Source organism: Anser brachyrhynchus, assembly GCF_964034855.1.
Source record: "Anser brachyrhynchus genome assembly, chromosome: 22".
Classification (NCBI taxonomy): Eukaryota; Metazoa; Chordata; class Aves; order Anseriformes; family Anatidae; genus Anser; species Anser brachyrhynchus.
The window spans coordinates 5,589,012-5,614,617 of NC_137715.1; the positions used below are offsets into that span (position 1 = coordinate 5,589,012).

The 25,606-nt window shown below is 57.9% G+C and overlaps 2 protein-coding genes across 3 annotated transcripts; one reads left to right on the forward strand and one right to left on the reverse strand.

Annotated features, from left to right (window-relative positions):
• Window positions 1–1,655: 1,655 nt before the first annotated feature.
• On the reverse strand, window positions 1,656–20,791 carry ITGB3 (integrin subunit beta 3). Of its 2 annotated transcripts, none has more exons than XM_080564869.1 (15): window positions 20,380–20,791; window positions 16,790–16,875; window positions 12,845–13,037; window positions 10,641–10,893; window positions 10,051–10,213; window positions 9,312–9,473; window positions 9,068–9,163; window positions 8,766–8,855; window positions 8,140–8,274; window positions 7,251–7,680; window positions 4,929–5,151; window positions 4,660–4,760; window positions 4,416–4,535; window positions 3,620–3,786; window positions 1,656–2,891 (listed from the first exon to the last, which is right to left on the reverse strand). In XM_080564869.1, exons 1-15 carry the CDS (start codon window positions 20,435–20,437, stop codon window positions 2,823–2,825), a joined length of 2,346 nt encoding a protein of 781 aa, XP_080420995.1. In that variant the 5' UTR covers window positions 20,438–20,791; the 3' UTR covers window positions 1,656–2,822. The 2 variants fall into 2 exon arrangements, with proteins under 2 accessions (XP_080420995.1, XP_080420996.1); XM_080564870.1 differs by lacking the exon at window positions 20,380–20,791 and adding an exon at window positions 17,109–17,507.
• A 1,966-nt stretch (window positions 20,792–22,757) lies between these two features.
• RPRML (reprimo like) lies at window positions 22,758–25,394 on the forward strand. Its single transcript, XM_080564911.1, has one exon. The coding sequence runs from the start codon at window positions 24,226–24,228 to the stop codon at window positions 24,559–24,561; it is 336 nt and encodes a 111-aa protein (XP_080421037.1). The 5' UTR covers window positions 22,758–24,225; the 3' UTR covers window positions 24,562–25,394.
• The last annotated feature ends 212 nt before the right edge of the window (window positions 25,395–25,606 follow it).

A 25,606-nucleotide genomic window follows, 5' to 3' on the forward strand; every position in this document is an offset into this window, starting at 1 on the left:
ATCCCTGGGGCTGCGGGTTACACATCTGGGTGATGGGTACACGGTTTTGAGGGGCCGGGTGTGCTCCCAGCAGGATGCGTGTGGGGCCACGCTGCCCACCCTCACCTGTATTGCTTTGTCCAGCTTCGACACGTCCGTCCTGCACACCGCCTGCCGGGGCGGGTACACCTCGGCCGTCAGGATCGTGCAGCGTGGGGCATACCCCCTGCAAGGCGAGCACCGTCCTGTCACCCCCTGCACCCTACCTGGCTGTATTTCTACCTCGAGGGCAAGCAGGGAACATAACGGAGCCCTAAAACACGAATGGGGACAAGCTTCGTCCAGCCAAAGAGGAGGCAACCCCTCACTTACGTGGAGGCTCTGCTGGACGTGGAGGCTCTGCTGGACGTGGAGGTCCCGCTGGACGTGGAGGTCCTACTGGACGTGGAGAGCTCCCTGGGGGCAGTCGCAGCCGAGGAGGGGGCAGACGCTTCCCAGCTCTCTGCTGAGCCACGTTGCGGTGGCTGATGCTGCTCAGAGGCCACAGGGCTGCGGGACTTCGGTGGCTTATGGGGCTTCATCCTCTCCTTGGCCAGCCCTGGTGGGAACGGGGCCCTGCGGGGCCGTGCTGACTCCCAGGTCCTCGCGCCCAGCAGGGACACAGCTGGGATGGTGTGACCCCGGACTCTGTGTCTGCAGGGACAGGATGTGACCCCGGAGCAATGGGCGTTAAGGGTCTGCAGTGCGGACCCCCGTCCCATTGCCCCTCTCTGGGCACCCCGCAGCAGACTCACCCCCTGGACGATCGCCCTGGTGGCCTCGGGTGCACCCAGACAGCGCGGGGCAGTCCCCAGGCTCGCTGCCTGTTGTCACCGCTCTGCCCGATGTCGCCCGGTGCCACCGTTCTGCCTGATGTCACAGTGCCTGGGGCATTCCCTGGCTCAGCTCCCCCATGCCAATAAGCACCGTGCTAGGATGGGGACCGATGGGATCCCTAAGGGTGACACTAGGATGGGGATGACACCCAGGCTCCGAGTACAACAGCACCTCCACCCCTCCAGCTGCTCGCTGGGCCCTGCGCCATGCCCAGAGCAGGAGCAGGATCCCCCCACGTACCCCTTAGGGGTGACCCTACAGGGCTTGGCCCCAGCACCCTTGCTCCAAGGCCAGGCTTGCACCCTTCCAAAGAGCTTTCCCAGCACTTTCTGCGGTCCCAAAATGCTGCTTTGGAAGGTGCCCACCAGGTGTCCCTGCAGCCCTGCGTGACGCGGTGCTGAGCGGGTGCCCAGGCTGGGTGCTCAGGCAGCACCCAGCTCCCAGGTTTAGCACCTTTGCCCCCAGCCCAGCCGTCCCCAGGATGGTCCTGCAGTGGTCTCAGCCCAGCTGCCCTCCTCCGGGGGCTTTTCGTGCACACTGAAAGATTTTTGGAGTCTTGCAGAAATAGGGGGGCTGCTGGGGTTTGCTCCTTTGCAGTGAACAGAAGGGGCTGCCAAGAGAAGCCCAGCCTGCAGCAGGCCCAGGGCCATGCTGTGCCCCCAGGTGCGTTACCCACTCCAGGAAAAAGCAGTAACAGAGCAGAGAAAATCCCCTGCAGACCCCACAGCCCCACCTGGGCTGGTTCCCCCACCCATCCACCCCTCCTGGCCCAGACAGGCTAGGTCATGCCGACACAATTCGTGGTTTGAGGTTTTTATTTGGTACCCTGGGAAGCACCCGCATGTGGAGCACATCTCTGCCCACCCTATGCCCGCTCCGTGGCTCAGCCCCAGCTGCCCCCCAGCACCATCCCTGATGTCCACTGCTGGGGACAGGCCAGGCAGGGAGCAGGGGACACAACCCCCAGCAGGACCAGCCCTAGGGACTTGGGGTGGGCACAGGGCAGGAGGCGGGTGCTGCTTTTTGGTGGAACTGATGGGAACTGAGCTACCAGGGTCTGGATAGGGCAGCGCCCAGAGCACCTGGCCCCACTCTGCACCTAGGATATTTTTTCCACAGGAGACAAACCATGGGTGGGCGATACACAGCCACAGGCAGCAGGATGGGGCCTGAAGGCTGCCTGCTCATTTGGACCCTGAGCCGCACAGAAGACCATGCGTGGTACCATGACCCAGCCCAAAAGGCACAGGGAGGGGAGAGTTTGTTCCTCAGGGAGCCTGGGCTAGGCTCACGGAATACAGGCAATGCAGTCCACGTGCTTTGGGACATAGGGACAGTGGTGGGGAATGTGGGGAGCTCAGCTCCATCCCAGGGCTGCAGCTGGGACCAGCACAGCTGACGCTACACGGAGGTGGCCGGCGGTGCAGAGCGGGTGCACGTGGAGGGGAGGAGGAAGGCCACAAGCAGCCTGGGGGCTGCTTTACACTGTCCTGGACCACAGCAACACTAGAAACGCGTGAACTGCCGGGTTTTGAGTGGTGTCCTCAACCCACAAAGCAACACGATGGCTGCTGGCTGCCGGGACTTCACATGGCCAGCTCACAAGCGCATCCCCGAGCAGGCAGAGCACAGCTTGGCCTTGGGTTCTAGCCAAAGTCCGCTTAGCCCAAGGAGCACCAAAGAGTTCACAGGTTCACCAGGCAGAGGAAGTCCCATTTCTCCCTGTTCAGTGTATGGAGGGGCCACCGTCTCCTGTGGGGCGGCCCACCGAGGTAAGGACGAGAGGTTTGCTGTGGAAGCGTGTCCCTGCAGTGCAGTGGGGTGACGGAGAACGGGGCCGGAGGCAGCCGCAGGGTTGTTAAATTACACACGGACACACACACGCACACAAACTCTTCTGTAAACTGGACTCCAGGAGACCCCACGATCTCCGGCTGATCCCACAGGCTGCTCTGGATGCGGCATCCTTACATGTTCCCGCGGTACGTGATGTTGGTGAAGGTCGATGTAGCCTCTTTGTATAGCGGGTTGTTGCCCTGGGAAAAGAAGTCGAAGAGCATCACCGCTTCGTGGTCGGCATCAGCACTCACCCCACTTTACAACTGGGGAAACTGAGGCACCAGTGGGTGGGGGATCCATGGCTCTGCTCAGGGCTTCGGATCTACTACGTGATGTGCACTTTAACAGCTCCCCGTGAGGTTTTCATAGGGGAGAGCAGGGAAAAGCTGTTGTGGAGGAGAGCACAGGAACAGAGGCCTCCAGAAAGAGCCGCCCCAGCTCACCCACCCCTTCACTCCGGGAGGCAGGAGGTGGGGGACAGGCACCGGTGCCATCCTGGCCCCTCCCCTCGTGCTCCGGGTGCCTCAGCCCTTCCAGCACCCCGTGGCAGCAGGGACCTTCCTCCAGCTCACGGGGTGGAAACACTTGTGCGGGTGGTGAGTAAGAGGATCACGCTGGAGAGAAGTGCTCAGGATACTCTGGAGGTGGGAAAAGAGCCTGGGACACCTGCTCTGGCCTGTGCACAGCCCCTGGGGCTTCAGCAGGCTGGGAGAAGGGGTGCCCAGGTCGGTGGTGCCATCCCAAATCCTGCTGCGACCCCACGCTGTGCTTCAGAGAGCAATGGGACGGATGAGCCAGTCCATAAGGACTGCGCCCCGTGGGTCCTAAATGGGGACTGGGCTCTTGTACTGGGAACACTGGGATCTGGATCCACTCAGCCCAGTGGAGGCAGAATTCGGGGTCTCCTGCCCATCACGGCACTTACCGTGTCCCACCTGGCCCTGGCCTTCTCCTCCTCGAAGCGGGCGAACTCCCGGCGGTCGTGGATGGTGATGAGCAGCTTCCAGATGAGCAGGGCGGCCAGGCCGATGAGCAGGATGGCGCCCGTCACCGAGAGCAGCACCACCAGGATGTCCGGCCCCTTCGGGCAGTCTGAGGGGTTAGGAGAGCATGGTTGGGTGGGCTTGGCACCCTGGGGTGCCTCACTACAGGTATGGGGGCTCCTCTGCTCTCCAGAGGGCTTTATCCTCCCCCGTTAGAGAGCCTCCACCTTTGAGCATCTGTCCTGCCCCCCAGGGCTGCCTGTGCAGGGACTGGGGAGGTGATGGGTGGCTGTAATTAGAGCTGATGGCTCTTTTAATGACCCTGGTTTTGAAGATTCTGCAGCCATATGGCCCCCTGCCCAGCTTGATAGCAGTCCCCAAGGATGCTGGAGGCCCTGGGCTGCTCCGTGCAGGGGCAGCATCGCTCCTGCGTGGCCAACAGGAGCTGGATCTTAATGGCGTATCAAGAAAATGAGACCCCTGGAGCCAGAAATGGGGTGGGAAGACCGAGCTCCTCCTTGGCAGCTCAGCAGGGGGGGTGAAACAACCCAGCAGCGTGGGGAAATGTGAGACACAGGCAGGAAATCACAGCCCAGGTGCGCAGAGCAGGGAACAAAGCAGCTCTGTGACCCGTGCCAGCCCCTGGATCCTGGCCAGGAGATACAAAGGGGGTCCCAACCCCACGGTTAGTGCAGACCCCCAGGAGCAGCACAATCAGCACCCCCAGCTGGGCCCTACCTGGCTCCTCTATAACGTAGAGGATGGACTTGCCGCTGGAGTCCTCAAAGTACTGGAAGCGCACCACGCAGTCGTTCTCATCCTTGTAGGTGCAGTTTACAGCGTCCTTGCCCCTGTCCCCTGCAGGATTGAGAGGCTGTCAGAGCCCTCGTGCTGGGGACACGTGCATGGAGGGTGTACGCAGCCCCAGGTTTCCTTGTTTTAGGGCAGAAATCTGTGCCGTGCGCCCCATCTCCTCTCTTACCCAGCTCCTGCACTGTCTCGATCTCATCGCGGCACAGACGGCTGCAGGACTGCTGCTTCACCAGCTCGCCCCGCTCGAACTTCTTGCACTCCACGCAGTCCCTGAGGAAGAGGAGGGAGCTGCCATGAACTGCTCTGCACCATCCCCGAGGCACCCTCCCACCCTTTTTTCTCCCCGTGATCCCAACCCAATGGATCTGGGGACGGTGACCATACCTGCGGGCACCAACCCTGACGGGGACCATCCGAGCTCTGCCCCCCCCGACTCACTTTTTGATGGTGCAGGCATCCGGGCACGTGGGGCACTTCTCGCAGGTGTCCCCGTAGGAGCCGGGCTGGGTGCAGTCGCACTTGCCGCAGACGCAGGAGCCGTGGCCGCTGCACACCAGCCCGTTGCTGGACATGCAGGTGTCCGTGCGCGTCGTGCAGTTGCAGTAGTCGCCGGTCCAGTCCGAGTCGCACAGGCAGTCCCCGCAGCTGCACTTCCCGTGGCCTGGGGATGTCCAGGAGGGCATCAGGACCCTTGGGTGCCCCCGTGGATCCCCACAGATCCCCTCTGGGGATCACCCACATGCGATGCTTGTGCACCCAGAGCCACAGCTCCATCTCCGCATGGCACGGCAAGGCGGAGCAGCCACCCGGGATATTTTTGTTACGCTGTCCTTGGGGTGGGGCGCTGCTGCTCCCAGCAAGCCCCATCCTTCACCTCCCTGCCTCCTCTGCTTCTCTTATCCCATGCAAACAAGGAAAAAATAGCCAAATTTCAGGCTGAGCTGCCTCAGCTCTGGCAGCAGCCGGAGATGCTCAATCAGCTCCCTCTGAGCTGCCCAAGCTCTGGCTCTTGCCTTTAGTTTCGGATCTGGTTAGGCCATCTGGCCAACCTCTGCTGTCATTTCCAGCCCAGCGCCACACACGGGAAAGCTGGCTGCTGGGAAGAGCCCAGCCAACTCCACGCACTCCCCTGGCTTGGTCAGACAGCCCGACATGCTCAGATCCTGCCAGAGCCCGCAGCTATTTGGATCACGGTTGGGTTTTTGACTCAGCCACCAGACAGAGCGAGCAGCGGAAACGCCGCGGTGCCGGCACGCGCCGACCCGTCCCAAACACCGAGCACGTGGGAGCTCGGCTCCCGGCTGGGGAGCGCTGGGGCACCGCGTCCCCCCTGCCCCCATGGCCTCGGGGGCACCCGTGTGAGAAATAAATGTGTAACCCTGTTAATGAGGAACTGGCGCTGAGTCACAGGAAAACAGCGCCGCACGACGAGGTATGGAAATAGAGGGGGAGGCTGGGGGAGCGTGGCTAAACGGGACGTGACGGATGCCAGCGGGGTCAGACGGGGCACTGGCAAAGAGACAGGGCAGGGCTTCTGCCAAGTCTGGCTTTCGTGGGTGGTGGCCCCCCGGGAAGGGCTTGGCAAACCTTTCCCCGTCTCATTTCCTCCTCAGCCTTGGGCACACAGCCAGGGCTGGCCCCGCTGGGCAAAGGACTCGGGCACGGAGCTGGGAACCAACGGATGGGGTTAATTAACAGCCCGCCTGGCTCGGGGGCAGCGTGCCACCAGCACCTTTGCCCTCACTCTGCCTGACACGGGGGATGCTGTGCAAACAGGCAGTGCCACGGGAGCAGTTTGGGTGGCAGCATCAAGGACGAGCACCCGGCTCCCGCGGGAATTCACTGCCTGGGGGGGAAAAATCCCAGCTCCCCCCCGTCTGATGTTAAGGTGAATGATCAACCCCAGTGGTGTGGAGGCAGCTGGGGGCTCTGTGTGCTGCCACCCCTCTCGTATCTCCTGGGAAGCCAGGAGATGGGGAAGAGCATTGGGGTTTGCTCCTCTGGCACGCTCAGACCTCCAGGGCTTACTGGAGATGGGGCTTCTGGATGAGGAAGGGGCTCATGACATGACTGCTGCTAGGATTTTATTTTATTACAGAGAGGGGCTCCCTGGTCCCTGGCATGGGAGAAGTGAGATTCCCCAAATTGAGAAATGCAGCAGCCAGGACTGGGAGCCTGGCAGCACAGGGAGGAGGTGAATATTCAGGAGATGAATATTCGCTGTAAGACCAGCAAGGGGGGAGGATTTTCTTCCCCACCGCTTTTTGCCAAAAGGGAGTCTTCAAGAACAGGGTGGAGGATAAAATTAGCGCATCCTCTCCTCGGAAATCCCAGTGCCTCTCCCCACCCCTCTCCCCCCACCCTGGGGTTTCCTCCTGTGGAGCAATTCCTCTGATGCAGCTGGGCTGGTGGGAGTCAAGCGGAACCTGGCCAGCTCCTGCCCTGTGCACCCCAGAGCCACTTCCCTCGGAGCCCCCCAGCCACCTCAGCAGGGCTCCCAAGCCTAAGGAAGGATCAAGGTCTGCCTTTAACCCTCTGAGTCCATCCCCTGCCAAGGCTTTTGGGCACAGGCTGCCAAAGAGAGAGTCATTGCATCACACCCAGAACTAATCCATGGCTAAGCATGACACAATGCATGCAACGAGCCCCCAGATGGCTAGCATCTCCCTCAACCACGATGCTGGGCAGCAAAAATACCTCTCTAGCATACCCCGAGACGCTTTACCCCATGCAACCACCACCCCCGGGCACACCACTCACCCGAGCACATCTGGCCCTTGAAGCGGACGCAGGAGAAGTCGTCGCACTCGCAGTACTTGCCCGTCACCTTGCCGAAATCGCTGCTGTGGCAGACGCACTGCCCGCAGATGCACTCGCCGCGCTGGCTGCAGTGGGGCTGGCCCGGCCGGGGGCTGCAGTTGTCCTGCTGCGAGGGGTTGTACTCCTCCTCCGAGCACTCACAGAGCGAGCCCAGGCGCCCGGGGTTGCAGCGGCAGACGCCGCACTCGAGGCTGCCGTTGCCTCCGCTGCAGAAGGAGCTGTTGGTCTCAGCCTGGCTCTCGCAGGAGCAGCTGCAGTCGAAGTTCACCACCACCACCAGGCTGTCCTTGAAGCCCACGGGTTTGATGGTGAAGGATTTCTGGCGCTCTTGGGGGCACCCTCGCACCTTGGCCTCGATGCTGAAGCTCACCTAGGGGGTGGGGGGGGCAGAAGGGTGCATCTGGGTGCTGGCACCCCCCTGCAGCCTTGGGGTACCTGTTCCAGCCTGGCCTCAGCACCTGCTCCATGCCCAAGCTTAGGCAGCCCAAAATTGGGACCGACAAAGTCTCTTAGGGCTTTCCCAAGCTGTCCTAGCACGGGACAGTGCACCTGCCCACCACAGTATCCAGGCAAAATCAGCCCAAAAGCCCACGCACTGCGGCTGGTGGACCACAGACTCTGCATCCAGCAGACTCAAGGAAGCATTTTTCGCCTTGCACCCACCCAGCCAGCCCCCTCTCTCCACCATCCACATCACAATGTCCCTGTAAGAGCCTGTGTCCCCCAGGAGCTGGGGGGAGGCAGGCAGTGCTGGTGCAGACCATTGGATGAGCTGGCAACACTGCTACGTAGAGGGGAGAAAAGCTGAGCCCACGGACAGGAGCCTCACCGTGTCCCCGATCTTGAGCCCCATGCAGGACTTGAGCCCAGGGATGACCTCGTTGTTGAGGCAGGTGGCATTGAAGGACAGGGACAGCTCTTCGGGGAGGTCACGCACCTCCAGCTCCACCTTGGAGCGGATTTTCTGGGGAAGGAGAAGAAAGATGGAAAAATCCAGCCAGGTTGCACAGGGGTCCACCCCGAGCAGCCACCACACCCCAGCGATGCTCCCACACACACGGGAAAGCAGCCAAGCGCCTCGAGGCTTTCTAGAGCTTGGCCACGTCATTCCCCACAGGGAACACCTTTGAGGATGGGAAAGGACTGAGCTGAGCTCCCATCCCCGGGGTCCCCGCACGTGTGGGTGGAGGCAGATGCTCACAGCTGGTCCAGGGAGGCTGCTGGAGGCTGGGGGAGCTGCCAAGTGCACGTGGGCTGCTTGTGGTGGTTATTTGGGGAGGGAGAGTGCTGCTGTGGGGCCGTCACAGTGCACAGCTCTCCTTTGGGCAACCCTGGGTGAGGTCTGTGTGCTGTGAGGGTGACTGCTCTTCCAAGATGAGGAGAAAGCCCTCCTGCACTTTGCTGCTCCCTCTGAGCTGCCCGTGGGGACAGGATGTGGTGGCCTTGCACACTCACCCCATAGGAGTCCACTATGAGCTGCAGGACATTGCTGGAGTCTCCCGACAAGGTGCCCACAGTGGTTCCTGGGATCAGCTCACTGTAGTTCTGGGGAAATACCACCGTAAACATGGTCTGCTCGTGACAGGTGAAGGCACCACAGCTGGGTCAGGCCATTCCCAGGCACACGGGAGCTTCCTGAGCAGCCTTGTGAGGATGGGTGCCACCAGGCTCCATCCAGCCACCCATGGACACCCACAAAGGGTGCCCTCAGGACCCCACAGCCCCCCATGAAGGTGGCTTCGCACGGCAGCCATTACCTGGTAGAGTCCAACAACTGTGTCCGTCACAGCGAAGATCAAGTTGATGTTCTTCTGCGAGAGTTTCTCAGTCATCAGGCCCAGAGAGGGATAGTCCTGGGGAAGGGGAAAGGCTGTACCCTGAATCACATAGTCCCAACCACCCTGGTACCCACACCATGCCCTCCAAGAACAGCCGGGCCACCTTTCCCATCCCCAGCAGGAGCTGTGGGCTCCCTGACCCCACACACGGGCTTGGATTTACCAGCGTGGTGGAGGCTGAGTAGAAGTTGTCCTTGTCGATGTGGCACTGGGCGTCGTTGGGCTGCACGATGCCGGCCAGCCTCCCGTCCAGGGCAATGTGGGTCTTGGCATCCGTGGTGAAGACGAGCAGGTGGGAAGCGTCGTTCCTCCAGCCGATCTTCTCCTGTGGCCAAAGGCAGCTCCCAGTGGGGTGGCAGCGTGCACCAAGGGCAGCCCTATACTAGCACCGTGCTGCCACCATGGGTTGGCCATAGGGACCAGTCTGTCACTACCGGGGGAATTACGGGCAGCCCCTCTCCCAGAGAAGTGCTGGGGAGCCTAGCAGGTGAGCATGGACTGCTTGGGAAGGTGAAAGACAGGCTCTAATTTGCTAGAGTGTTAATCAAGGTGACTAATGACTGAGGGACACGAACCCTCCCACCTCCAGCAAAATCAAGGTTCTGGCAGAGGAAAAGGTGTCCCTTCTGGACTGACATGGGATCACCACATCCGTCCCCAAAGCGTCTGCTCTGCTCCTCTCTCCTCCCAGGACCGTGTAAGGGCCCTGCTCTTCCCTCTCCTTGGCTGAAGCCCAGAAATGCCCTTGTTGAACGTGCGCCCTGCCCAGATCTCAGCCCTGCTGCAGCGCCACTGCAGGAGGCCACAGGGCCTGTCCTGGTGGGGGGGGTGCTCTCTGCCAACCCACCAGGCCCGGCCTGGTGACCCTTTCCCAGCCCCAGCCCGGCCTTCTTGCCCCTTACATCGCACACGGTGGCCTGGATGATGGCATCAAAGCCGCCCTCAGGCGCATCGCGGTTCCGTGAGACGCTCTGCTTGCGCACCTCCTCGTTGAAGCGCATCACCTCGTCCGTGAGTGACAGGACGTGCTTGTAGCCAAACATGGGTAAGCACGTCTCCCCAGTCCTGCGGGAAGAGAGTGGTCAGGGCACGAGTCTCCTGGGTGTCCCAGCTCCCGTCCTCACCCTGCAGCCATTTCACACCCTCTGGTATTCTTCTGGGCATGCTGGAAAGACCCAACCACCCCGAGAGCCCCGAGCATGAGGCTGGTGAAGGATCTTTTAAAAAGCAATCACATTATAGTGATGCTGGGATTTTTAGACCCTGAACAAAAATGGTGGAATATTGTTTCTTCCCATAAGAGCTTTTCAAAGCTTAGACATGCTCCTCCTCCCCATACCAACAGGACATGCAGTGTAGCACAGCTTAAACCCTGCCCCAAATCAGACACTCAAATCCTTGCTGAAATCCATTTCCAAGGATTTCCAGCCACAGTCTGGTGATGTCCCGTTAGCTTCCAACCCTTACAGACCTCCTTCAGCCTGGGACTTACTCATAGCAAGGGTTTGTGATGGCTTCTGGAGGAGAGATATACATGTAGGGGGAAATGGGCTTGTCCACAAAGGCCCCAAAACCGATGCGCAGATTGCTGGTGAGCTTGCGCATCTCACTGGCCAGCGTGGTGCCCAGGTTCTGGATGTTCCTCAGATCATCCTTCATGGAGTTGGACAGGTCCATCAGGTAGTAGATGTCCACAGGATAGTCTTCCACTTGACGCACTTGGACTTGGAAGATCTGGGAGTCATCTGTAATATGGCAGGGCAGAGGAGTGAGAGATCATCCCCTGGGAGAAACGAAGGGGGCTCATCGCAGGACTGGGGAGAAAGTCAGTGGGACCCAACAAGGTCAACAGGAACCCAAGGAGATGGCCTAAAGCTGCTGGGAGGAGAATATCACAGCCAGACACACCAAGGAGCAAACCACTAAGAGCAAGGTGCCTGCATGTGAAGTATGCTGTGCACCCCTTGAGGATGGCAAATGTCCCACAGCTCCTGTTCTCCAAGCATCTCATTACTAGGACATGAACTCCTGCTCAGAGTTGTCCTATGCTGACAGCGTGGCCAACACATGATGGATGGAGCGAGTAAAACTCTGTACACATGGGCAGCAGGTCTTGTGGGACCAGCCAGGGGACTGCACAGCTGCTTCAGGCTGCTTCTGAACTCCTGAGGCCTCCAAACATCTCCTTGGGCCTCCCCATCCCTGTTCCTTCCTGCTCTTCTTGGCTCCTCCCAGCCCCTGCTGGGAAATTTTGATGAAATGTTTTCCATTGAAACAAAAACCTCCTTAGAACCTTCTGGGGAATAGGCCAGTTTTAATGACTTTCGCACTTTGAAAAAAATTAATGCTGAAAACACTTAGGGTTGACCTTTTCTTTCAACTTTCTAGAAGGGACAAAGGTTCTTTCTTCCTGTTCTTTGAAACTACTTCTTTGATATATAACTCGGGCACAGCTGCAGCCTTCCCAGAACACCTCAAACATCAAGAAAAAAGCTTTAATCAACTTTTATTTAATCACTGTTTTCCTATTTCCTTCTAAACCTGTACATCTGCGATTTAGATTTTCAGGATGGATAAAGTATCTTCCAAATCCAGGAGAGCCCGAAGAGCTCCATGCCCCACTGTCTGCATGGCCAGGTAGCAGTGTGCAGTCAGGAGTCCCAGCTTTTTCCTCAGAGGGCATCTGTTCCTCCTCATTGAGCTCAACCACAAGGACTCAGAGCTGGTGGGACATGAGGACATCTCTTCCTCCTTGTTGAGCTACACCACGAGAACTTGGAGCTTGTGGGACATGCCTTGGTTACATCCTTCAGCATTTGGCCTTCCCTCACGAGCTGGGGAAGGCAACTCTTGCTAAGCCCTCTTGTTCCAGCAGAGGTGACATCAAGCCAGGGCTTTCTTCTACTGCTTCCAAAGTCCTAAGAGCACCACATGCCTCCACTGATCTTCTCTGGAGCAGCACACGTACCTGTCTCTTGATGAGTGCTTTTGGACTTAAAGACAGCAATAGCCACCCCGCAGCTACACGTCCCCTTATCATGGGGAAGGGGACACGTCTGACCGCTGTCACTCACATCAGAACTGCTCTTTGCTCAGCCTAGGGATGTGCTACCAGCCTCCGACATCTGTCCCTGAGGCCAGAATGAACACAAGCAACCGAAATTTGTTCCTGTTGAAACATCTGTGAGCAGATTGACAATAACAAGGGCAGGGCTGGGCTGTGTCTGGAGAAATTGCGGACATGGCAATGTCACCGTTTTGCTCCAGTTTCCCCAACCCCTTTTTGTGACCTCAGGTGAGTGACACCAAAAGGGGAAATCAAACAGGGGAAGTACAATGTGAATAAATATATATTAGCAAAGCCCCTTAATATAAGCCTTGGGAAAGCTAAGGGTCAGCCTTGTGGCACTGAGGCAGCAGCGGTTAAGGTTTAAGTAGCTTCATAAAATAATCCCACAGATGTTGAAATCGCATCCCATCCTGCAGGACTGAGCCAGGAGACCAAACAGCAGAAATCAGCCTGCAGACAGCCTGACTGGGGACGCTGCTGGTGGGGTTGGTGTAGCCCCCACCCTGCCTTGTCCCCAGTGGGTCTAGGACAACCTTGGCCAAAAGGTGATGGCTCATCCATCACTCGAGCTCTCCAAGCTGTCCCCACCACATCTCCTTTTCCCACAGCATTTTGCAGACTCTTACCCGGCCGCAACTTCAGCTCTATTCTCTGGGGTCTCATCTGGGTGGTGGTGGAGCCCCCTGAGCCCTTGTCACTGAGCGGTCGGTCCTCCAGGACGGTGATGCTGCTGGTGGGGAACTCGATTAAGTCCTGCCTGCAGCCATTCTGCAGGAGGTTGGCACGCAGGTCGCAGCGTGGGGACGACTGTGCCATGGTCTGTGGGACAGGGACAGAGTCAGGAGTGATGATGGATGGCTTGCCCAAGCCCAAACCCCTTCTGACATCCAGGAGCCGGAGCCACAAGTTTGTTTCTTGGCACAGCTAAAAGGAAAGCCCCTCTACATGGGGTGGCTGAGTGCCAGAAGAGAGTGAAGTAGGACACAAGCTTGGCAGGCTGTGAGCAATGGGCAGAATATGAGATTTTTTTGTTTGTTTTTCTAAGCTTTGGCAATAGAGCCACCTTTTCCCCAGTTTTCTGGACATACACCCTTAGAAATCCCTCCAGGAGCAGCAGGCGAGCCCAGTGCACGGCTCCTCTCCGAGAGCCACTCGAGCTTATCTGCAGCTCCCAGCATCCTGCCAGCTGGAGCCCAGCTGGGGAAGGGGAACCAAAAAAGGAAAAGAAAGAGCAAAAAGGCGACCGGGCTGCGGGAGAGGCCATCGAGAATCCGTCAGAAGCAGGAAGCCAGAAGTGTGAAGTCACGGTGGGGGCTCCGGCCCCCTCCCTGATTTCCTAGAAAGTTCCCGGCTGCCTGCCCTTATCTTGGCACGTTCAGAGGGGCTCCCGGCACTCCTGGGGGGGGAGTTTCCTATCAGGACAAATATGGGAAGAATTCCTCTCCTGGCCCAACGCTGCTGGGATCTGCTGCTGCATGTTCCCGGCAGGACAGCCGCTGCCCCCCCTCCGTGGGGTTCCTCCCTCCTGCTCCCTCCCCAGCCCAAATCTTTCTCCATTCAAAGCCCCCGGGAGGGGAGAATTGAGATCCTCGCCCTCCCCGCACCACCGATGCTCCTGCCCAGGCTATCAGCTCCCCCAGGTCCAGGCGGGTTGAACCCAGGAGCTAATTTGTGTGTTTTAAGCAAACAAGTGGAAAAGTGCAAACAGCATCAGGAGGCCCCCTCCGGCAGCAGTGGCCTTTATCTGCATTTTTCTCCTCCCTCAGTCCAAGCAACAGCCAGAAAATACATCAGCAGGCGTGTTCCTCCCCTGTGGCCTCCCACTCCTGCCCAGGCAGCACGCTGCTGGGGAAGAGGACATGTTTTACGTCTACACGAGCTCCGTGCACCCACCCAGCTTGCTACCTCATCCCGTGGGGCTCCCCACCGCAGATCACCAAGCTCTTGAGGCCACTGAACCTCCCCCTGCGGCCCCCCATAGCTGGGCGAGGTGCCTGGATCATTCCCAAGCCCATCAGTAATTACACACCCGTTCCTGTCCTTGGCAGAGAAAGCACTGGAAGGATGAGGGTGAGAGGCAGGGCCGGGCAGAAAGGTTTTCAACCCTGAGACCGGGCTCCTGGGCGATACCCTGAGGTGCTGGTGGGCTCCCAAAGGACACGCAGCTCCTTGCACAATCAGCAGCATCATTTCTACTGAGAGATTCCCACGGAGAAGCTATTTCACCTCTGGGCCACATCCTTCCCCTTTCCTTGAAAGCCTCAACACGATTGACTCAGGACTTGTAAAACCGACTCAGAAGCAGCCCAGGCTCGCTGGTGGGGGCACGTGGTCCCACCTCCTCTGCCACGAGCCCTCCTGCAGCCCTGGAAGATGCTCCCCAGCCCCATCTCCCCTCCTGGCAGCCCACACCAGGTGGTCCTGCCCTCACAGGGGCTGGCCCATCTGGCCTCCAGAGGTGCCCTCCAACCTCTCAGGTTCTCTCATTCTCTGCAGTTCTGTGAGCCTGCTACAGGAGGTATCTGCTCAGGATCTTTGGGACAGGGGTAAGGATTGGGCAGGGTGCTGTCAGAGCCAGCTCCATCCCACATCTCCATCACTGCTGTGGCTGGGAGGCTGCGGGATCCCCAGGGCATCTCCATTTTCATCTCACAGGCAACCACACACAGCAACATCTTCTCTGCAGGAGAGCTCACGGGAGGACCCAAGGCACAGATGCCTCTGCACATTAAGCTAAAACCCTACAGAGCTTCTCTAAACTAAACCCTGGTCCAGCCTTGCCTCTACTTTCCTCTCTGGGAAGTGGAGTAGGTGACATCTGGGGTGGGTGAGACCCTGAAAAACTCTGCCATGATGCTCCTCAGGGTGATTTTAGAGCCACGTCTCAGCTGGCTTTTCCCAAAAGGAAAAACAAGTGGACAGGCACATCTATTAGCTGGTAACGGTGGTCAGGGTTTCTGAAAAATAAAGATAACTCAACTCTCCTCTGCTTCAGTGCTCAGTGGAGTCAGTGGTCACAAGAAAGAGCAATAAAATTTCTTTCTTGCTCAAAGCCAGGAAGGAGCAGCAGCAACTGATAACCCCAGACTCCTCTGGGAGCCAGCACGGGTGGGAAAGGAGCACAGATAAGGGCAGCCCTGTCCCTTTAACGAAGGAGGGGGGTAAGATCAGAGACCTCCCCCGCCCCGGGGATATTAAACAAACCCACAGAAAAAAAAACTCATTTGCTAAATTAAGACAATGTGGCCCAGATGTTGGAGGCAGAGTTGCTGAGTAGTTTGCGCAGCGCGGCTCTCCGGCGGCTGGCTGCTGGCAGTGGGACGGCTCCCTTGCTGCTTGTCACGTCTGTCCATGAGCACAGCCCTGAGCAGTGCTGGAAATATTTCCTTTTTTGGAAACTTTTGCTGATCTGGGGAAAAAAAACACCCAAGCTCGCAGCCCCTGCCGCGTCAAGACACCAGCCCAGGCTGGGAAGGAGCGGACGGATGGTCAAGTCCTTATCGCGCTGCAAAGTTCGGCTGCTTCTTGCAGGAAATAAGTCAGGGCTCATCCACACAAGACCTTTATGCATCCTGCATGGGATGATGCTGCGAGATCCCCTGGGAGCTGATGGGACCTGCAGGTGGTCGGGGTACACAGCGGGTGCCTGGCATAGAGCGCCGCCGGACAGTGCTCCCAGCCTGGATCAGTTTTCCTAGGTCTTTTCTCCATCCCTGCGGGCACTGCCACCACTCGTGGAGGAGGATTTCACAGTAGCAGAAGGCAAGAGAAGCCTTTTCTTAGTGTTTTCTAGGGAAGGGGAACTCCTTGCAAGCCACAGAAGCACATTGTTAAGGCAACGGCTCACCCAAGCCCTGGAGTTTTTAATCACCTCTCCCCATCTCTCCCTGCCCTGGGGCTGCAGCTCACCAGATCCCATCAGCGTTGGGAACTTTCCCCCTTACATTCCCGATGGTCCAACCCTAAGGGCAGCATTTTTGGAGGGTATCGTGGCAGACCTTCCAGCATCTCACCCACCCAGACAGGGGGATTTCAGAGCCGCAGCTCAGCGCTGACATCCTCTTTAGCTCTGTAACCAAACCCAGTCACCTTGCCTTCCCACACCCACTCACCCTTTTCCAATGAATCAAACCCCAAACCCTAGCTTCTAATCAGCATTTGCATCCTATCTCCAGACCCCCTTCCCTTCCCAGCCCTTCCAGGAATTTGATTCTTTTTAGAATTTGAGCTTCACAATAGGTTTTTGAGAAGCAAACCAAAAGGAAACCAGGTTTTCAAATGTATAGCTTTTGAGAGACAAAGGGAACTTGCAGGGTAAACTTCTGCATTTCCAAGCCCGCTCGACACGTTTCCCACTGAGGCACCCAGATAAGGGGCAGGTTTTGAAAGCGAGGCAGGAATCCAGACCAAGGGCCGTGATGCACATGGCTGTGGTCACTGCCAGGGCTGCGGTCGCTGTCAGATGCCACCGAGGAATGTGTTCCGACACGGTGGGACCAGAGACACAGCACCCACCCCACAGCCCGAAGCCCCCTCCCGTGCTCCAGCCCTGCTGGGCCCCCAGCACTCACCTTCGCAGAGCACCAGGCGCAGAGGGGGCTCACGGCCAGGCACTGCTTGCAGGAGTTCACCCCTCGAGTGGTGCAGATGTTACCCCCTGGAACAGTGAACAGAAAGCTGTCACCACCTGTGGGGCCACCAAACAGCCCCCCCGGCTGCTCAGCCAGCTCACCAGCAGGCAGAGCCTCATCTCCATCCTGCCCAGACTCTGCCCTAACCCTTTTTGCAGCCCCCAAACCCAGCTGCTGCCTCCCTGCCTCTTTTATAGCCGCCTCCCCCGGGCCGGCACCAGCTGGGCTCCATCCTGCTGCCGCTGCTGACATTTCCCACCTGCCAGCCTGGTGCCAGCTCCTTAAAGCGTCCCCTGTCCCTGCAGCCCTGGGGGACATCGCCCCTCGTGCCTCTCTGTGGGCATTTTGGGGCAGCGGGGAGGGGAAGGGGTGAGCGCCCCCAGCTCAGTGCCTCTTCCCACCCCCAGGCTGAGCGGTCGGTGCCTTTTTTTGCAGATGTTGAATCAGCCGCTGGTCTCAGCTTGGGTTAAAACATGGGGAGAGGAGGGGAGGGAAGTGGCACGTGTCCCAAAGCATGCTGGCAGCCAACTGTGATGATGCCCCGGGGGGGAAACCGGGGCTCCACCAGTGGAAGTGGCAGTGAGGATTTTGGGAGGTGCATGCCTTGGTCAGAGACCAGCCAGCGTGTCCTATCAAGGGGCCCCCCAAAAAACCCTCAGGGGCTTCGGGGCAGCAGAAATGTCTGCTGGGCAGGAAGGGCAGAGGTAGGAACCGTGCAGCTCTGCGGTCCCAACGGCTGCTGCGGTGAGCGGCTGGGACATGGCTGTGGTGGCATTGCCCTGGGCTGTTCCTCCCTCCTGCAGCACCTTGTCAGAGCTTCAGCATCTGCAGGCAACCGGTCCCTGGGGGTGCTCTGTGTCCCCCAGCCGCAGCCCTGGGAACTGGGGGTGCCAGCACGGAGCAATTGGGGGCTCCTCTGTCCCCACCTTCCCTGCCCGGGGTCCCCTCTTGCAGCCGCAGGCGGAAAAAAAGAGGTGTTTGCTGCAGCAGCGGGAGGAAATGCAACACAGAACAGAAAGAGGAAACAGCGAAACTGTGGCATCGGGTCCTTGGGCAGAGCCACGGCTGCAGCTCGGTGTGGCTGTGCCTGCTGGCACGCAGCGTGCCGGGGCTCGTGGAGGTGGGCACCGGTATGGGGTGGTGGCACCGGCGGATCCGGGCATGGGACCGATGCTGGGACACAGCAAATGCCACAAGGTTCAGGCATGTGGGCATGCAGCATTTCGTGCTTGTTCAGCTTTGGGGTTGCGTCCACTCCCAGAGCTCTCTCCCTACACCAAAATACCTGGCTGCAGCATAAAAGGATGGGAGACTTTAAATTCAGCATGGCCCTAAAAGAGCGACAGGTTGGTCTCTGGTGCAGGAGGCTCAGCCCCGTGCCGATGGCTTGGCAGGCACCAGCCTGGCAGCTCTAGGCACTTGGGATTAAACTCTCAGGGCCATGTGCCCAAAGGCGGGAACAGCTTCCAGAACTGCAGGCCCCAGGGGAGCCCTGATGAGCCAATTTTCTGCCTGATCTTGGCACTTAGGACCATGAATGGGGCCGTCCTGCCCCACTGCCACATGACCAAGATGCGTGTCCGGGGACGTGGGACCTTTCCCCATCCCGTAGCACCACACAGAGCTGTTCTTGGCTGTGTTTAACTCACGGCTGGATGGAGCAGGGCTCTCCATCCCATGGGAAGGAGCTGAAATCCCCCGGGTGCCAGCTGTGATTAAGGCAGGGCTGTTATCGCCATGCAAACACGCAGCTGGTGGTGGCCAGCCTCACCCCCTCACCCTGCAAATGCCTCTTTTTTGGCATCTCCAGCACCGTTTGCACGGCTGGATGCAGGGTGAGGTGCTGGGGGCTTTGCTGGAGGCAGGCGGGGAGGGGGACGCTGCGGTGATGTGGGCACAAAACCGCAGGACGAGGAGAGCAGAGGATGCTGAAGCTCAGATGCTCTGGTTCTGGCCCTCGGTGCGCAGGATGCTGCCTGGCTGCGAGCTGGTTAACAGGATTCCAGCACAGACTAAACTAATAAACTCCGTGTATTTTATCTGTGTATTTTTTTTTTCCAGCCATAAAAACTAATAAACCAAAGTACAAAAGCTGCATTTATTTTTTTTTACTACAAAACCAGCTGGTCTCATTCAACAATCTGATCCTAATGACTGAGGCTTTGAAATAAGAAGAAATCCCAGCACGTGAAATACCAGCAGCTAACCTGGGTGGCACAGGGAGCCCCGTTTGGGGTGGCAGCGCTGCAACCAGGCACTGGAGGTGATGCACATCGCGTGCTGAACCCAAAATGCCCCAGACGGCTGTGACTGAGCATCATCCTTCCCTGGTCTGGGGAAAATTACTCAGTGCTCAGCCCGCACTCCAAGTCACCTCCATGCAGTGCGTGAGCCAGCCGCATGCCTTGGTGGGTCTTGTCTTTTTTTTTTCCCTGCTAATACACGCACGCAGAAAACTTCATAAGGAGACTTTAACAAACTTGATAAAGATACAAGCCATTTTTGCATCTTCTCTGAGCTTTCTGCTTGTCTAAGCAATATGGATTTGGGCTTTTTTTTTGTCTGCTGTCCTGCCCACGCCATCCTGGGGCTGCATCTTTTCTCTGAACCCCTCCCTATCTACCAGCATCTTCCTGGGGAGGGGATGCCCTGAGCTGATTACCAGAGAAATCATCTACGCAGCCCCAAAGAGCAACCTTACAAACCCAAAACTCTTTCAGGGGTTACTCTGCATTCCTGCTCAGGCTGGTCGTGGGAATGCACAGAAATCTGGCATTCTTTAGCCAGAACAATGTTGCCCCAAACCCCCTCGGGTCAGGCCTCCAAAACAATGGGACTGATTTATAAATCAGCAGCTGAAAAGCACTGCACCGGTTTGCGGCTGCAGGGTTTGTTTTCTGCTAGCTTTGAGCCCCGGAAACCACACCTGGGGAGAAGAGTCCCTTCGCTGGGCTGCTCTTCCACAAGGCACTGAAAAGTTTTTAAAAAAGTGAGCCGCTTTTGTCCTGAACTCACCTGATGCCAGAAATCGGGGCTTTTAAAGAAAAGCACCAAAATAATAGGAGAAAAAAATGACACAAGGTACTAATGCTGACTTAAACACACCCCATGCCCTTAAAATGAGATGGGTATGGCGATGCCTGCCCCATAAACTCCCCTTACTGCCTGTTTACAGAGGACAGAGTCCAAGTCCCACCCCGGTGCTCCCATTACAAACCAGTACCGCAGCCCAACGGTGGGTAGGTGGTCGAGATAAAGTTACCGGGGTGAGAATAAGGCACGGGGCTGCAGCACCTTGACCCCGTGGCATCTCGGAGAAACCCTCTTGGCCCCGACCAAGCCCCGGCACAGCCAGCTCGAGCGATGCTTTGTGTTTGGGAACCGAGGCAGTGCTCTGCCAGCTTCCCCTTCCAGCCGTATTTCCAGGACTGTGAATGCAGAAAGCTCGAGGATTTGGGGAAATAGCAGGCAACCTAAGCGCTAAGTGCAATACTAGGACAATCACGGCTTTAGGGGCTGTAAGAACCTACCCCAGCTGCCAGCAGCGCAGAGCACGAGGATGCCGAGGGCGACGCGGAGCTTCCCCATCTTCTCCTCCGAGCTCCGGGGTGCCGGGGGGTGTCGGGACCAGCCCCGCCGTGAGCGATGGAGAGCGGCTCAGGGGCAAAACCTCCGGGTTATGAGCCGTCCAGAAGATGAATCATGAGCCTGGGTGTGTGACACACATGCGGAGCGGGGCCGGCCAGAGGAAACTGCGCTGGCTCGTCACTCAAATTTGAGTCAGGGAGTGGCCCCCCCCATCCTGCCCGGAGCTCCTCACCCTTTTTCCCTTTCGCAGCTCACCCAAGGACCCGATGAACCCGGGAATAAAGTACAGGGCACCGGAGACCCACACGAACAGGCTCTTTCCCATAGGCTCTTTTGCCGGGGTTTAATTCCTTGCAAAATCCTGCTCACACCCTCGTTTTATTAACTCTTGCATGAAAGGCAGCCTGGCTTTTAAACCTGCCGAGGCTGAGCTGCCTCAGAGCTCAAGGATTTAAGGGGAAATAGAGCAAATGCATAGTGAAATGAAAGTGGGGGCTCTCAGGGACCCTCCCCAGGGCACTGCAGGTGGGGACATCCCTGCTGGAACAGCGGGGGAGACCCACAAGGAGCAAAGACTTGGACCCAGCAGGACCAGCAGGAGCTTGGGTACAAACCCAGACATCACAAAGGGAGGGAAACTCAGATTGGGGTTGGATGATTTGGACCCGATTTTCTTCTCTCTTGTGCTGTTTTTCTCATCCACATCCTCATAAATTGCCGCTGCACCGAGCAAGGAGTCAGATTTGCGCAGGGGATCTTCCCTGCTGAAATACCCGAAGAAATGCCTCCCAAAGGGGTTTTAAAAACCTCTCGTTCCCCAGGGTCCGGCTCGGGGAATGGGGAAACTGAGGCACGCACATACGGGCTGGGGTGCCAAAGGGAGGGAAGGGCTGCTCCCCCCGCCGGGTGCCGGGGGCTGGGGCCAGCAATGGCAAAAGCTGGGGTCGGGGTAATCCCGGGGGCAGAAACGCCAGGCAGCAGAAAAGGAGCTTGTGCGGAGCACAGGGTGCTGTGCGGGGAGAAATGGGGATCACTGCATCTGCCCGGACCCTCAGAGACGAGGTGAGATGGGGCTGAGGGCTCTGCTTCGGGAGCCGGGGATTTCTCTCGGCTGTAAAAGAAGTTTCGGTCCGTTTTTGCTTCCTCCGCTCGCCGCCACCTTCCCTGCGGGCGCTGCTGCCCTCCCGCGGCTGCCTGGGCTCTGCTCGGGGGGGGGTTCATTTTCCTCCCGGCTTCTCCCCCCTGACTTTTCAACGTGGATTTGGTAAAGAGAAGCCCATCGGCCCTCACGCAGTGTTGAAAAAGTGCTGCTTCTTGGCTGGAAAAATAAATAACTAACACCCCAAAGCTGCTTTCGGAGGGCTCTCGATCTTGCCCTGCTCCGGCTCCCGCAGCCATCTCAGCCTGCTGACTCCATAAGCCAGCTTTGGGGCACCCAAATTCCTGCTTTCCCTGCATATGTCCTCCTGTCCCTGCCTGGAAATGCCACTGGTGTGTCTTTTCCCCCTTGTGCGTGGCTTTCTGGCCAGCCTGTCCCCGTGCGTTGCACCGGACCAGCCCACGAACAGGTTTGAAGCTTCATGGATGGGTTTGTCTCAAAGGTTTGACCGAGTGAATTGTCGGTCCCACAAGTCCTCTTCACTGGGGCCTCATCCTGCCAAGCAGCTGCTTGCCTGAACCTGCAAGTGCTGCCAGCTCCGAAGGGACACAGCCCCACGTGTCAGCAACCCCAGAGCCAGCAGAGCTGGGACGCTCACAGCAGGGGGGGACACTGCAGCCCTTGCTGCCTTGCTTGCCTTTGATGCCAAAAAAAAACTTTGAAAAAGAAGGAAAAAGCCACAAAATGAAACGCTTGACTTCCTGTGCCCTCCTGGGCTCTCACCCTGCCCGAGGATGAGGATGGACCCGTTTTCCTGGCTGACTGCAGGAAGGTGCTGCTTGCCCTGCAAGCATCACTGACGGTGACGTGGGGCGCGTGTAGGGCAGGGTGCACCGAGCAGAGTTTGGGCTCTCATCCCTGGAGAGCTGCACAAAAACTGGCCCTGGGGGAATAAATCGTGGAGGCTCTGTGCCATGAAGCCCGTCGTGGGATTAAGGCAAGGAGAAGCCAAGGGAGTGTCCAAGAGCCGAGTGACCCCATATCCCCAGCTTCTCTGGCACCGCAGCTGGTGGCTGTGACCCCGGTGCCACGGCTGCAGCAGCCGGGTCTGGCACAGAGGAGAGGCTGGAGCTGGAGCTGGAGCCAGCAGAGGGAGCAGAAACTCCTCTGGTCTGGAGGCAGCGGGGAGAAGAGCAGCCACCGGGATGCTCCGGTCTCCACTGGGGATTTTTCCTGGGCCTGGGGTTAAGTGCAATGGGTCCCTGTCCCGATGGGTCGCTGTCCCGATGGGTCCCTGTCCGGATGGGCTTTCTGCTCCCCCCAGTGCAGCAGGCTGCCCTGCTGGGACAGCAATACCGTGTGTGAAACAAGGAGGAAAAAGCAACAAGTAAAACCCAAACCTAGCTGCTTTTGGGCCCTTAAATGTCACAAAAGCAAAAGAGGCACTCAGCTCCCGGCTGTGTAAAAGAAAAATCAGTTGACACGCTTCCCACCGAGCCACCCTTCACCCGCAGCCAGCTGGCCTCCCGCTCCTGCCTTTAGCTGCAATTTGTCAATTCTCATTTGGGTTTATTAAAATCCCCTCTGGGGGCTGCACAGGGAAAGCGAGCCAAGACGTACACAGATAAATCAGAACAAGGTCCCCACATCACGGCAAGCTCTTGTTCTGCACCACCCAGATGCATCTGGACCCATGCACGGTGCCGGCTGGCCCGTGGGTGTAGGATCCTGAGCTGGGGACAGGGATCAGGGTGCAGCACCCCTGTGCTTGCCTTTGAAGGGGATGAAGGAGCAAGAGGAGAGGGAGAAAAACGTGCCCTGGGGACAAACCCCCAGCCAGAGGATGCTGAGAGAGGGACGGATCCAGCCCTGCCATAGGACAGGCAGTGCTGAGCAGAGCTGGGGGTGGACTGGGCAGGATTGGGCCAGCGCTGCTCCTAAGGAAGGAGTGGGTGGCACAGAGCAGCGAGCGGGGAGCGGAGAGAGCAGCAGGGATCCGAGGCTGCGGGGAGGGTGCGAGGGGGGGGGACAAGGGACCTGCCACCCACCTGGGGCTGGCACCTGGTGGGGTGGGGAGCAGGTGGAGGGGCTGGGGGCGAGGATGCGTTAGGGGCAGGAGCCTAGGGGTCAGCCCCCACCCAGGGGTGGCACTGGGGTGGGTGCGGGCACCCAGAGCGGGGCGAGGGGCTGCACCCGCGTGGGGAAGGGGTGGGCAGCCTGGGTGAGCGTGGAGGGGGGGGGAAGGCGGTCCTGGGGGGAGGCTGCAAGGGGGTGGAGTTGCTGGTTTGTCTTTGAACACGGGGAAGACTTTTAGCTGGGAACTTGCATCTGTGGAGCTCCCAGCCGGCAGGCATTGGCACTGTGCTCCTGCCGGGAGGACCCCGGCACCCGCGCCTTCAGGTGGCAGCGAGGGCAGGGGGCATGTGGCCACCTTCGGCCGCCTTCCTCTCCTCCGCGTGCCCTTTGCCTTTCCTCTGCCTCTCGCTCTGCTTGCTCGGGGACTTGTGCTGAGCTGCTCGTGCCAGGAGGGAGCCGGTGGCGAGCTGCACAAATTGGCTTCCCGTCCACCCCAGACGTCGGGAGGAGGAAGGCAGGAGGGGGCACGGAGCCCGCCGGGATGTGAGGGTGGGCAGGGGGACGGCACGCTTCCCTCCTGCCTCCCTCGGAGATTTGGGACTGCGCACGGACCATGAATGGATCCTTCTTCAACCAGACTCTCCTCGAGCAAGGAGCTTACCCCAACAGGACCCAGGGCTTGGGGATGCTCCTGGCCTGCTGCAATGGGACCGGCTCAGTGCTGGCGACCGACGGCGGCTCCTTGGTCCTCGCGCCGGACGAGAGGAGCCTGTACATCACGCGGGTGGTGCAGATCGCCGTCCTCTGCGTCCTCTCCTTGACTGTGGTGTTTGGCATCTTCTTTTTGGGCTGCAACTTGCTCATCAAGTCAGAGAGCATGATTAACTTTCTGGTGAAGGACCGGAGACCTTCCAAGGACGTGGGAGCTGCGATCATGGGGCTTTACTGAAGCCACCAGGCACCTGTAGGCAAGTGAACGGAGTGGACCTGGTGCTGAGATGCAGATTCCCGTGTGTTTGGGGCAGCTGGGGGGAGCGGGAAGGGGGATGATGGCTTTTAATGTGTTTGTGTCCATGGGGAAGCAAATCTCTTCTTCCCAGTGAAGGAACTGTTGTGGTGAAGGGGGCGATCTCCCCGGCGCTGTATCACGCACAATAATTGACCAGCCTCGCGTTGCATGCAGAAATGGCTTAAGTTTTGCATGAAACTTGCAGAAACAGTGATAATGCGCAGATTTGGACTCTTTTTCTGCTGTTACCTTGGATACCGCTACTTGGGATTTAGGGCTAAAAAAAAAAAGTGTAAAAAAGCAAACTACTCACTACAAAAAGAAAGCAAAGTAATGGGGAAGTGAAATTTGTAGCACGGACCACATCGTTGGCCATGGGGCAGGGAAGGGAAGGGCTGGGTGGGTCGTACAACAAAGTCTGCATGCTACAAAATGCGTCGGTCTGTTTGTGTTTCGGACATCGAGCATGCACTGTCTGGCAGTTTTGTAACGAGGAGAGCATGTTCTTCCTTATTTTTTTGAACTGTCCTGTTAAATAAACTGGTACTGTCTTTTTTCACAACACTGAAAGAAGAAAAGAAACCCAGATAAATACAAAAAAACCACCCCAAACCCAAAACAAAAGCATGCTTGTTTTTGTACATAACAACCTTTTTTTTTTTTTTTTCCAAGTGTTATATTGTTACAGTCCTTGAGGTTTTTGTAGTTTTTTTTTTTTTTGAAAACTGGTGAACATTCAGGAAAAAGAAAAAAAGGAACCTGTTTCAAAAGAATTTGGTGTTGTCTTCATTTTCTTTTCCCGTGTGTGCAGAGCTCAGGTATTTCAATCCCAGTTCTAGAGTTTAAATATAGTCATCTCACCTTCCAGTTGAACTCTAAATAAAGACAGTTATTTAAAGCAGAAACTACCGTATATTGTTTTCACAGGGAAGTATCTGCTTCCACTAACAAATACATTTGTCAGGAACTACGTATTTTGGGCTGG

What these genes read in the sequence shown, in the direction of transcription:
- ITGB3 (XM_080564869.1), bottom strand. Translation starts at nt 20,437, where the DNA reads ATGGGGAAGCTCCGCGTCGCCCTCGGCATCCTCGTGCTCTGCGCTGCT. An exon ending in ATCACAAACCCTTGCTATGA is followed by an intron (nt 10,214 to 10,640) that starts GTAAGTCCCAGG and finishes CTCTTCCCGCAG; the next exon opens with GACTGGGGAGACGTGCTTAC. An exon ending in CCAGGGCCAGGTGGGACACG is followed by an intron (nt 2,892 to 3,619) that starts GTAAGTGCCGTG and finishes TTCTTTTCCCAG; the next exon opens with GGCAACAACCCGCTATACAA.
- RPRML (XM_080564911.1), top strand. Translation starts at nt 24,226, where the DNA reads ATGAATGGATCCTTCTTCAACCAGACTCTCCTCGAGCAAGGAGCTTAC.